The 13573-nt window shown below is 32.7% G+C and overlaps 1 protein-coding gene across 1 annotated transcript; it reads right to left on the reverse strand.

Moving 5' to 3' along the window:
* Nucleotides 1-1954: 1954 nt before the first annotated feature.
* LOC143051340 (conoporin-Cn1-like) lies at nucleotides 1955-13211 on the reverse strand. The gene is made up of 3 exons (XM_076224280.1): nucleotides 13099-13211; nucleotides 4982-5220; nucleotides 1955-2462 (listed from the first exon to the last, which is right to left on the reverse strand). Exons 1-3 carry the CDS (start codon nucleotides 13145-13147, stop codon nucleotides 2040-2042), a joined length of 711 nt encoding a protein of 236 aa, XP_076080395.1. The 5' UTR covers nucleotides 13148-13211; the 3' UTR covers nucleotides 1955-2039.
* Between the last annotated feature and the right edge of the window lie 362 nt (nucleotides 13212-13573).

Here is a 13573-nt window from a genome sequence, read left to right on the forward strand (position 1 = left end):
ATGTTTATAGACATGTTCCCGAACGTTGTCGTATATGTCCTCATTCGTAAGACAAGTCATTGGTCGAAAATGTACTGCATTGTTTTCCATTTGCAAAAAAATTGCCATAGATAAGGAAACTGCAAAACTTGCCATAGATTAAGATTCTAAAAAATCTGCCATAGAGGTGTAATACCACCATTGATTTTTCCCTATTAGTCTTTGTTAAATTGGTACTTTTAAAAAAAATGTACAGAATTTACCTTTATTTCAACCAAAGAAATACTTTGCATGAATAAAGTTTAATCCTTTCCAGTGCTACAGTGAAAATTTCACACTACATTTCATTGCATATAAGAAAGTAACCTGCACCGGAAGTAAACAATCACATTTTTACCAGGTTATTTACTGGTTACCTGCTTTGGCAACTATGTAACCTTAACTTTCCAAAATATTTTATAAGACCATCAAATAAAAAAAGAATGATGCTTTCAGACACCCAACATACATGTTTATGACTCAGAAAAATTTAAGTGCATTGAAATGCAGGGTTAATTTTCTACAACTGTCAAATTCAAGGGAATATTTTTTTAGACCTACTTTCGTATGCAACCGGATGTGGCGTATCATGATTTGGTGGTATTACACCTAGATTTGGGATGGCATGACGTCACATTTACCATAGATTAGGAATCTGCCATAGATTTGGAACCCACCATAGATTTGAGTCCTACATATATACGGATTGAAATGTAAACGAGGTTCTTTAATGCGATAGTTGTCACTGTAATACTTATAGTAACCGAACGACGCATGGATTAAACGAGTGCGCAGCACGAGTTTAATCCATAGCGGCGTTCGGTCACAAGTTGTCTTATTTTTGATATTCAAATACGGCGATTAGTTATTCTTTTTATTACATTGGCAAATGGCTTTTTTTTTATGAAATTAATGTAAGAAATGTAAGGAACTATATCTTTTTCCTACGCATTGACAATTTGTTTTGATCCGACGTTATCAACGTCTTGACAACGCCTATTGTTGTATGACGTCAGAGAGTGAAATAACCACGTTTATTTCACATGTGAAATTATCGGTTTTTATTTAACTGGGAAATCAATGTAATTCATTGCAACCAATGTAATAAAAACGTTTAACTATTTTATAAATTTAAGAATTGAATGCTGCTTTTTGTAAATTTATTGGGTTGTAAAAGCGTTGACCGAAGTACATTTTGTATGAAGCGCGGAAGCTAGAATCATGAAAACACGATTTTTATCAAGTTTTCATTTAATTTACCTGTGCACTTTATTGTGGGACCTCGTGTCATCATGAATGATAAATGTTATTGTCTAATACAATTGTTTCAGGAATAGCACGTGATGTGCAGTTAGCCAATCAGAATAACGTATTATAATGAAACGTACATCTAATGTAATTATGTATAAATGAAGTTTTATTAATGTAAGGCACACTTCTGCCATAATACAACTAGTTATAAAGTTAAATTATATGTAAGTAATACAGAGTTCAAAATAATTAAAAAAATCGATCCACAATAAATTTTGTATCTCCTGAAACCTTTTTCCTGTTCATTCGATAACACAACAGAACTTGATGTGCAAAACAATGAAGGAGAATCGGTATACGTTGCAGTTGTCAACATTTTCAAAAACTGAACAATTTGTTTTAGTGTTAACAAGTAAGTCAAAAGAGAGTCCGTGACTTACATAGATACAACTAAGAATGCTATCCACTAAAGCCATCGCACATCATGAGCAACGAAAAGATATCTCATTGGCATTCATACCACATCTTCTTATTTTTATGTTGAAGGAAGGGGGTCTTTAATTTCCATTTTTTCTTTATATAGTTGGCCAATTATGCTCCAACTTTTTTTTTTAATTTTACCATTATTCTCGTTTCCGTAAACCTTATCCAGAATATTATGTTATGGCTTATATATAAATAACAGTTTGTAATGATTTTGACAGTGTGTAATAACAATAAAATCATAATATAACATATGTAAAGCATTAAAAGTAACTCTATCCAAATAATCAGAATGGACCAGAGTCATTTCTACCTGTTTTGGTTGTAAGTTGCTTCGATCGAATAGATTTATGAGATGTATCAAAAGTGGTTCCACGGACATAAACCTTTATCTCGGACCTAGCACTTGTCCCCATGGTTGCGAGAACTTCATACTTTCCATCAGAAGATACAACTTTACACTCTTTGCATGCCTTGCCATTCTGGTAAACTTCCTTAGTAAAAGTGATTTCGTTGTCACTCTTTTCTTGCATCATTTTTCTGAACCACTTATCATCATGCACATCGCAGGTATTGTTTGTTATTCCAACGGCCAGGGCATTTGAAGAAAAGTATGGGATCGTCCATGCCATGACAACACGTCTGCTTTTTAGTTTCCAGGATATCAGCCCGCTGCATCCTCTTATACCAATAGTGCTTTTGTGACTAACCTAAGGAATCAAACACAATGACATGTTTAAAAAAGAAAATATCATAAATGAAATGAAATAGTTAACTTCATAAAGAGGACAACACTCGTGTAATATTCCGTTTTGAAACTAGAATATAGAATAGAATAGAATAGTTTTATTTCCCAAGTTACAAGTTCCATAAATGGCATAAAATCAGATACAAGTGATGGACATAATTGGTAATCACAACAACAAACAACGCATGTACATGTTAATATATATTGGGTTTATTAGCATTGGTCATAATCAGAGCCAACCACAATATATATATTATAAATGAAAGAATTGAATTACATTATATGCATTCATTCGTAAATTATTTATTTGATTTATAGAGTCAGTATTCATACCTGATCTCCTTAATTCAAAGCAGTCACTAATATAACAGCCCAATTTTAAAATAAGAGAATCTGATACATGTTCTTGGGTCAAGAGCCATACAAGTTTGGAAGATTTATTTAAGTTTTAAAAATTATAACAAATGTTGGAAATGATTTAAAATAAATCTTCCCTTTGGATTATGTTAACGTGGACATTTTAGCAAAAATTGAAGCTCATCCTCAAAGGAGTAGATCCAGTAAGACCCCTTTTTGCCCCAAAATATAGCAGTTTTACAAAATTGTTAAAATGTAAACTTTTATTTATTTATTGGAAAGTAGAATGCTTCTGCTACACACATATGAGCTTTTTTTTTTTTTTTTACAATACAATGCACATATATTGGGTACTAGCAGCCTTAGGTCATGCTAAATTACTGAAATCTTCACAATTTTAGCATTTTAGTTAAATTTTAGACGGTTTCCGTCTAAAATGAAAGTGGCCTCATTTGTGTTCATTCTTTATATTGAAATGTAGGTTGTATTTGATGATTATACATAACATATATAAAGGCTGAGGATGAACACAGATGCGGCCACTTTCATTTCTGACAGAAAACATCTGAAAATTGACATTTTTTGGCATATTTGATAGATTTTTTCATATTTGAGCTTGAATCGGAGCATTGTTAATGCCCTACTTTGGTTAAAATCTTTCACATAAACTAATTGAATCAAATTAAACAGACACTAAGTGTTTGAAAAATGTCCAAAAATCTTTCGTTAGATGAACCTGAAATTTGAGGCCAAAATCGGCTCTTACCGGACCTACTTCTTTACCAAGTGAGCAATATAAACAGACGTTTAGATCTATTTATATGGTTTCTTTTTTAATATCTATACATAACGATGGATTGGTATGGCAAATAAAATATATTCGTGATAACATTCTAAAGGTATTAAACCACCAATTACTCGCTCCAAATTAGAACGTATTTAAAAGTAGCCCTACTCTGACACAAAATAGTGCTTTTGATGTCCTTGTTTACTTAAACTAACCAACAAACTTGCAGAAATGAAACTTTTGTTGAAAGAGAAATATATTTAGACCATTTTGAGCCAAAATGTACTTGTCTATGAGTTTGCATTAAAAATTGAAAATTAATGCGCTCCACAGTAAACTAATTTAAGTTTTATTTGGAGTACCTATTTTGAAGGTCATTTTTTTCTTAGAAGGCTTTAAAGGTACAAAAATGTATGTTGAAAATTGAGATGCAGAAAGTTGATACATGTACAATTCAGGATATAACTGGTTTCTATGAAGTTAAACTTAAGGTAAAATATTAAGAAAGCTGTGAAAATTGCACCCTAATGTGGCATTAAAATTAGAAAAATCATATTATGGGTTGATGCTGTGGAACATTTCTACTAAGTTTTAAGTTGATTGCACTTCAACCTCATCAAAAACATCCTTGACCAAAAACTTTAAACTACGAACGAACGAACGAACGAACGAACAGACACACAGACCAGAAAACATAATTTCCCTCTGTGGTATATAAATAAAATATATTAGATATCTCATAAAAGTATTAACGATATATTATACAGAAAATATTAATAGGATAATTGTATTTTGAACTATATAATCTTGACATCTCTTCTAAAATCTAGATTATATTAGATACTTAAAAGATATCGGCTATTTTATATTAGATACTTAAAAGATATCGGCTATTTTATATTAGATACTTAAAAGATATCGGCTATTTTATATTAGATACTTTGAAGCTAGAATATATATAGTAAAACGGCTTTCCATGCATATCATGTTCTATTTGTTTGTGCCACAGCCAAATTTTCCTCGATATTGTTAAGAAATTGTTGCTATTCTATGTTGCATTAATCATTTATCCATTAAATGTAAACATGTCACTGTGGTCAGCCTGACTCTGTAGTCGATCAGGGATCTAAATCTTGGCTTCTTTTAATTTCAATTGCCGATAACAAGACCCATAATGTGTACATGATGGAAGTTTTAACGACATTAACTGGCTATACAGGCCTCGCACGGTCGGCTGATTGTGTAGTATCTGAGATTTGAAAGCAAAGGTTTTGATTCTGCCTAGTGTATTTTCGGCTTTTTCAAAACTACAAAGGCATTGTTTTAATTGATCTTACCACTGCCTGAATTGTTCCTGATGGTATAGACGTGGGTGGTATTGACAGCATGCCTGTAAATGATGTATAGTGAGGGGAAGATAACTCAGTGTTAGTCCAATTTTGTACTGCAATCCCGCATGTTAGAGCTGTGTTGGATCTCATCAGATTTTGCAGATCTGGTCCTCCGTTAAATGATTCTCCCAAAATCATGGAGTTTCGCATAGTTGATTCAAATTTACCCCAATCAACACGACGGCCTGCAAAGCAAAATGAATGTCACGTTTCAAAATAATTATTTGGATCAAAGTACTATCTGCCTTCTTTACCAAATTCATAATTCGTCAAACAACAAGTTTAGGAGTAGAATATCGTAAAGTTGTCATTTAAGTGGTATACTAGTAATCATGTTTCGTTTACTGGTCGTTCTGTATCTTTAATGAATTAGAAATAACACGTTAAAATGTGAATTGTGGAATCTTTTCTCTGAGTTTATTAATATTAAGAGGGGGGTCATAAATAAGGTGACCCATAAATAACCTAGTCAGGAAGTCGTAAACTAAATAAATCAAAAGCCGGTGATGTAAAATACTTTGAAAGGTTATTAAAGTAGGATACCATAATAATATATTGGCTCCGTCGGATAGAAATCGACCTTGGCTTATGCAAGTTATTATATATATCAATATACATCTGTTATCTATGGTGGCCGGATGCGGCCATTTCGCCTTTTCTCGTTTTCGTGTTTTCTTCCTTCACTTTGCAAACGCGAAATCGGGAAATCGGGAAATCGGGAAATCGAGAAAGCGAGAAAGCGAAATCGAGAAATTGAGAAATCGGAAAATAGGGAAATCGAGAAATCGAGAAAGCAAAAACGCGAAAACACGAAAGCGAAAACGCGAAAACGCGAAATGAATTTCTCGATTTCGCGTTTTTGCTTTCTCGATTACCCGATTTCCCAATTTCCCAATTTCTCAATTTCTCGATTTCTCGATTTCCCGATTTCCCGATTTCCCTATTTCTCAATTTCTCGATTTCTCGATTTCCCGATTTCGAGTTGAAAAAGTGAGAGGAGAAAACGCGAAAACACGAAAAGAGGAAATGGCCGCATCCGGCCACCATAGTTATCCTATTTCGGCTTGAAATTAAATCTCAATCAAAAGTCTAGAACTGTTTGATCATTGAGTTGTTATGAGAACCCTATATCACAGACCAAAATTCATCTTTTATATTGTACTTGAACATGGTAAATTTTCCTTAAACTAATCAAAGTTACATGTATATATGATATACATGTGCACTTGCATAAGGCCGATTTCTATCCGACGCAGCTCAATTATGTAGTACAGTGGAAACAACTATGTTTTTTTGATAATTCAGCATTATGACAGTTATTCGTAAACGAATCTGTGTATAAAATTTTATATTGATCGAAAGGGCTATTACTGATTTTGATGGAAGGGGGGCAACTGATTTTGATCAAAGGGAGACAACTGATTTTGAGTTGCATTCATAAGATCTTTTAAATTGCAAATTAAAAAACTAAAAAAAAAATGAATTGAAAATTCAATCTCATAATACCATTTGAAATATTGAGTTGCGTCGGATACTGAGAAATCGACAATATGCAAATAAATATCAATTCATCTGTTAGTATATTACAATTTCCGGATTAAAATCATGTCTACGTGATTAAGGTCTGGGAACAGTATCATCAAATATTATATGTTCCTGATAAGGTAGACATTTATCAACGCAATTCAAATGGCAACATCAGTTCAATGACTACCAAGCGATAAGTACTTTACGGGTCTTACTATCCAATGAAATAGCTGTCAAGACAAATGTTCGAAAGAAAATATAATTGAGATATTCAACGACAGATACTGTTTTGTATTTTTATATTATCCAAGAATAAAAAAAAAAAAATTTATAGATGCTGCTTGAATGTTGCCACATGGATAAAACACAGTCTAAAGACATATGCAAATATCCAACATGTAATCAGTGACAGAAACGATTCACCCTGTAAAGAGACACTATCTACTATATATATGGAAGACAAAAAAAAACCGATTATATTGTTCAATCCTTAATAAAAGTGAAATAATAAAATTACAATTCGATTTTAGCAGCAAGTATCATGGTTCAATTTGGTTAAACTAACCTAAAAAACATCGATGATGAAATATTCACTTGCAAGTGAACAATTTGACCTCATTAAACCTGTATTCGTGTGGTCTTTAATTTATCCCTTTAGTTAGAGATGAAATACGCAGTAATTATGCGTGTTGAGTTATTTAAAAGATAAGAATGTCAACATTAAAAGCGAAATAAATCGATCCACAAAAACTCATTCATATACAAGAAAAACAACGATTAACATGTTTTTCTAACCTACATGTATTATATGAAATTAAACAGATCTAGAAAAATTCTATCGCTATACATTTATATCTATATTTATGTTTATACCGCTTATATGACCGCGATGGCGGTCTTCAGAGGTCAACTCGATATTCAATCAGATAACTTATTTCCGAAACAATTTTCGCACACACGAAGTACTAGTCTATAATACTAAAATTACGAGGTCCAATTTGTCAGCCGTCATCACGTAAAAACGATGAATCAAAGAATTCAAGTTTATACATAACTAATATAGTACAGTGGTGTTGATTAAAAATTACACCACTCTAGGCCCATTTGTTTTCCACGTAATTAATATTGCCAATAATTAAGAAGTTCCGGGTCGAGTCCGATACCGATACCAATAGTATATTTGTAACAGTAAATTTGGTCCGGTAGTAAAATCTGTCTGCCAGACTTATAACAATTATTGAAAATTAAAACAGATTTGAAAGTTTCATTATTTTTTCCCATTTAAAATAAAGAAAAGTGACTTTGTAACCTAGGAATGTTAATAACATGGACACGATGTCCTAGGAAAATAAGTCTGGGGACATATTTTATTAAAATATAATACACACCTCTATAACTGAATATTGAAACATAACATTTATATTGACATTTTAAAATAAAGGGAATGGACAATTTTACCTAGGAATGTTATTGACATGGACACGATTTCCTAAGAAAATAAGTGTGGGAACATATTCATATACAACTGTAAAACTGAATATTGAAACATGAAATTTTTATTAATCTTTTGAAAAAAAGGTCTGACATTTTACCTAGGCAGTAGCAATATTATTGACATGGACATGATTTCCTAGGAAAATTAGTCCGGGGACATTCATGTCATTAAATTTTAATGCCCGAGCTCTTGATCCGAACAATATATTAAAACATCAAAATTGCATTTCCATGTAAATAATTTGTTCCATTAAAACGTTCCTTTTAAAATACAGGACATGGACGATTTTACCTAGGAATATTAATGACATGGACAAAATTTCCTAGGAAAATTAATCTGGGAACATTAACTTTATTAAAAGAATTGATACACAACTCTATATAACAATATCAAAATATAACATTTTTATTTACATTACAAAATAAAGGGCATGGACGATTTTACCTAGTCTGGGGACATACATTTTATCAAAAATATAAATAAACAACTCTTATAAGTTTCCATTGTTTAAACTAAAATGATTTGATTCATTAATATTTTTCCTATAAAGAGGACATGGACGTTTTTACCTAGGAATATTAATGACATGGACTAGAACTCCTAGGAAAATTAGTCTGGGGGACATAAATTACTAACATCGGACAAAAAATACTAGTAAATTTTGTAACCATGGACTTTTTCTACTAGTTATATGTGTCCGCCCAGACATATTTTACCAGGACAAATTTATCTCTTACATATTCACCTGTTACCTTTTACCTTATCTGTACGTTCCGCATCTGACAGGGCAACCACCAAACCGGGTGTATTTAGGAATTTGCTATTATACATGGGTCATAATCACAGAGTTGACATTACTAAATTCAATCATTGTCACATTTGTAACGAAAATCGGTCATAGTTCGTTTGGTTTGATGTGAAATACCAGTTGTCTTTCCCTATTAATTATGTTTCTATATGTATATAAGTTTCTCCATAGTTGGAGCACCATCTATTACTTAAAACACCCCTAAAATTGGTATAGTCTTGATTTTCACCCCTTCAAGTATAATGGACCGTTCCATATGGTAGTATATAAACCAGCTCAAGACAGAGAAACTTTGTCAGTTTTATGTGGACCGCTGAAGTGATAACATCAGGATTAAATATTCTAACTGGTAAGTAGAGTGAATTAAGTGATTCCAAAGGATATATAAATAGTGTTCGGATTTATATGTGAATATTGCAATAGTGATTGTGATACAATGTATAAAGTGAATCGGATATATAAGTGGTTATTGTATTAATGAGAATACAAGGTGTATACTTGCTGGTGTTGCAAGTTGTACTATGTGGAAGTGTGAATACTTCATAGATATGTATTAGTGAGAATACAAGGTGTTTACTTGCTGGTGTTGCAAGTTGTTATATTGTGGAAGTGTATTAGTGAAAGTGCACTGTGTTAAACCTTACCAGTTGGATAATATTCATTGTGTGGGAACTCAAAGGGATAGTTAGTGCGTGAGTTCAGCTGTGTTATATATATATATTCCTTGTGAATTGAAACATTGTGCAAGTGTAATTGTGTCATTGTGTTATTGTGGTTAGTTGCAGACTAACAAAGTGATACTACATATTGCTGGACGTTGTAAATAGAAGTTGTATATATGTGATTTTGTGTTCATACGTTTTGTGTAATACTTACTTGATGCATGTTGCAAAGTAGTCTGTTGGTGACATGGTGTAATAAAGGGCCGTATGCATGTTGCATAATAATCTGTTAGTGACATTGTGAATAAATCGGTCTGATACATGTTGCATAGTGATTGCATAGTGACATTGTGTGTATATATTCTGTAATAAGGCATTGTGTGTATACATAGTGAATGAAGAACTTCACCCTGTAATTTAATTTATGTGCATTGTGTAGCTTATATATATTTGACATTGTGAATTCATATAAGGGTGTGTTGATTGTTTTAAATAGGACAACTTGTTGTGGTGCAAATTTAAGTTGAACACTTGAAATCCTGATTTATTCAGATACGGATCCATTGATCGTCCGGTTACACGTTACACATTGTTTCCTATTGTAGTATTTTAATCAGTATGACTTTCTAAGATGTCAATACGAGTACTAAAAATCTGGACTTAAAATAAGGCGTATAGGTACAGTTTTCAATTTTTTAGCCGGCATGACGTAAAACAGCGGTTATTTATAACTAATATGCGACAATGCTGTTGATAAAAAATTACTCCATTCCAGGCCCTTTTGTTTTCCAAATAATTAATATTACCAAAAATTTCCAGGTCGACGGGTGCAAACAAAATAAAAGTGTTTAAAAGCAGAGAAAACTGTGCATCTTATAATCGGCATGAATTTATCAGATGAAAATACCAATATTAAAATAAGGCTTACGCATAGTTATATACTTTAATTCAGTCACGGACACGCGATATCACGGGTGTGTTCTAGTATTAATAAAATTAGTTTAATATGAGTTTATCTTGTTAGATAGACAACTGATACATTTGATAGTAAAGAGTGGTCATATCATATATACACTGATATGATTTCTATTAATACTTTATATATTTATTTACATAGAAGTGGTTTCAATTATCAGTGTTTATTTGCAATTTAATGCGGGGTTCACACATTGCCGAATATTGCTCCCGTTTGAGATCAGACAGCGATACGACACGAAAAGAGAAAAAGTTGTATTACTATCCTCAGTTATCTGGAATGTCCTATCATTGTCTGAACGCAATCGTTTAAGTTCGTAACATATTCCTACGGGTCGGGAAAGGTCCCAATAGTTCGGCGAAGCACCCCGACAGTTAAGTGCGTCCCGTTACATTCGGGGAAACTCAGCCGATTTTGTCTAGTCGGATTACAATCGTGTCTATGTCGTAAAAGATTCTGCTGTATCGGATCAAAATCCTAACAATGTTCTGTGTATTCTGGACGGTGTCCTGTAGAACGGGAATGATCTGGAGAAATTTTCATTGCTGTTTTTCTGCCGATTGAGTCCAGATTCCATCCAGATTCCATCCAGATCTTGTCAATTGCGAACCGTTTTTGCCTAAACCGTTCCGGAACAGTCTCGTTATCTATACGAAACTCGTCAATAATACCCACGTCAGAGTCCCGACAATTACAGAATACAATACGACTGAGACCAGACAAAGCCGTTTGCAATGCGATAGAGCAGACCGTGAAAGGATTACGTTCTGACAGTACCTGATTATCCCGAGTATGCCGACAGTTTTCGAACGGATAACTTCCGTCAGCGTCGGTCCACTGTCTGTTCAATGTCGGATCTCTGTTGGATTACATTCGGTAGAATCTAGACGCAGTCGTGCCAGACTCGGTCGAATTTTACCCGTCGAAATTACAAATTGGATTAGAAGCGGATTGACAACGGGATTATCTGGATAAATTTGCTTTAAAACGGTTGAATATCGATGCTTCCTGAACAATATCTGATTGTTGTCGTGATTAAATTATTTGTTTTACAAATTTTAATTAAAGTGTGAATTTCCATCCACGATTCACAGGATCTTGATGAGACTTTTGCCAAAATTTAATCGGGAATGGTCCTGTCAAGGACGGCAGTAAAAATCGTCGTGAATGTGTGACCCCAGCTTAAACAGATAAAGAAAATATAGTACAGCGATTCATATTGCCATATAAGCTGAAGGTAGTGATACATTGTACGACATCAACTTGATGAAAGAAATATAGACACAATGAAGATTTTGATGAAACATCTTCTGAAAGTGTAACTGCATATAGAAATTTGAGATAATGACAATATTACTGTTTAATCAAAACAAATTTATCGTTTTAAAAAAGATATGATACTTATCTTTTGAATCTATGTAAATTATATTAAATGATTGTCGTACACTTTCTTGTAAGCATTTCATACTTTTTCATTGACTTACTGTTGGTTATGTAACGTCACATAATAAGAAAAAAAAACGAATTTTACTGGTACTGGTAGCTTTACATGAAATTTCTACCAGTTTCAGTTACTTGATATATGTCACTGAATAAAATACTTCGCTGTTTATAAATATTCTACTTCCACTTCTATCATATAGTGACCACCTTTAACAAATTGAAGATATTGTCACAGGAGGAAACTTACAACTAGACATAGATTACTATACAAAATAAAAAGTAGAGGTAAAATGAGAAATGCTATGTATAATAAGTTTAATGTAATAGTTGAGTTAATATTGATGCTTTGAAATTGAAAATTTGAAAGAGTCTACAAATGTGCAATTTAAATTTATCAGGTAGTTTGTTCCAATTGGTAATATATAGTGGAAAAAAGATTCTTTTCTGTATTGTGTTCACTGTGAGACAATATATATTGTTATATTAGTTATACCTAATCATTCATATCAGTGAAAACAGCCTTCTTTCACAGTTAATGCCTGCAATTGATAAAACAAACCCCATGTCTCCATAGGTGCATGCAAAGCCAAGAAAGGTTTCCTTCTAACTAATCGCTGTTTTTATCGGATAAAGTCGGGGTTAAGCGTCCAAGCATCTAAGAACAAGGAACATCCGAAATGTGGTAAGATGTCCAATGAGATAACTATCTACATAATGTAAACTCGGCTGGTGGATAACAAATACGTTTTATATGAAGTGGATGTAAGCAATTGTAGGCTATAGATCGCCTTCAACAATGAGAAAAGCCTATACTGCGACTTTTAAATTAGTGAAACACTTCAAACGAGAAGTTAAGGGCCTAATAACTAAACATTTTACGAAAAAAAAAAATATATAACAAACGGCAACTACTGTACTCCATGCTCCTGACTTAATTAAGACAGGCAAATACATAATGTAGCTGGGTCTTATATGTTTACGAGCGCTCAAAATCCTAAATTTGGACAGATGTGTTACAGGACAACATAGTAAACTATAAATCAATAGCAGTTGGCTCCATGTATGTTATCAAAAAACATTTCTTCCTAATCTAAAAAAGACAAAAAAAAAAAAAACCCACCACAAATCAATAAAATGAAATGTCATCTTTACCCTTATCATTTTCTAATTCTTGACAGCTACTGTCGACATCCTTTTCCATATTTCTTGTGTTTTAAATCCTTAAAATATTTGGAATGATTAAGAAAACACGTCCTACTTTAACATACATGTAAGTTTGATGATAGTGTATCTCATTATCTTGATAACAGTTATAGTTGTACGTAATGTATACATGTATTACTGATATGCTTTTGTTAGTTCATTGCTTGTTACATGTAGATTTAAAGAGCAATGGTATATTGATTTAATGTCAAACGAGCGAAGTAAACTACGTACATTCGTGTACTTACAGACTGTTCAAAAGTGAATTTGGCGAAGAAAATTATTTATTAAAAATTATACCTGGTAGATATAGGATTGCCTATGCCAAATTTAGAAGTGGTACTGCTCCTTTGAAAATTGAGACACGAAGGTATGAAGGTATTTTAGTTGATAATAGAATTTGTTATAACAGTATTTGTAATGA

This window comes from Mytilus galloprovincialis, chromosome 11 (genome assembly GCF_965363235.1).
Source record: "Mytilus galloprovincialis chromosome 11, xbMytGall1.hap1.1, whole genome shotgun sequence".
Classification (NCBI taxonomy): Eukaryota; Metazoa; Mollusca; class Bivalvia; order Mytilida; family Mytilidae; genus Mytilus; species Mytilus galloprovincialis.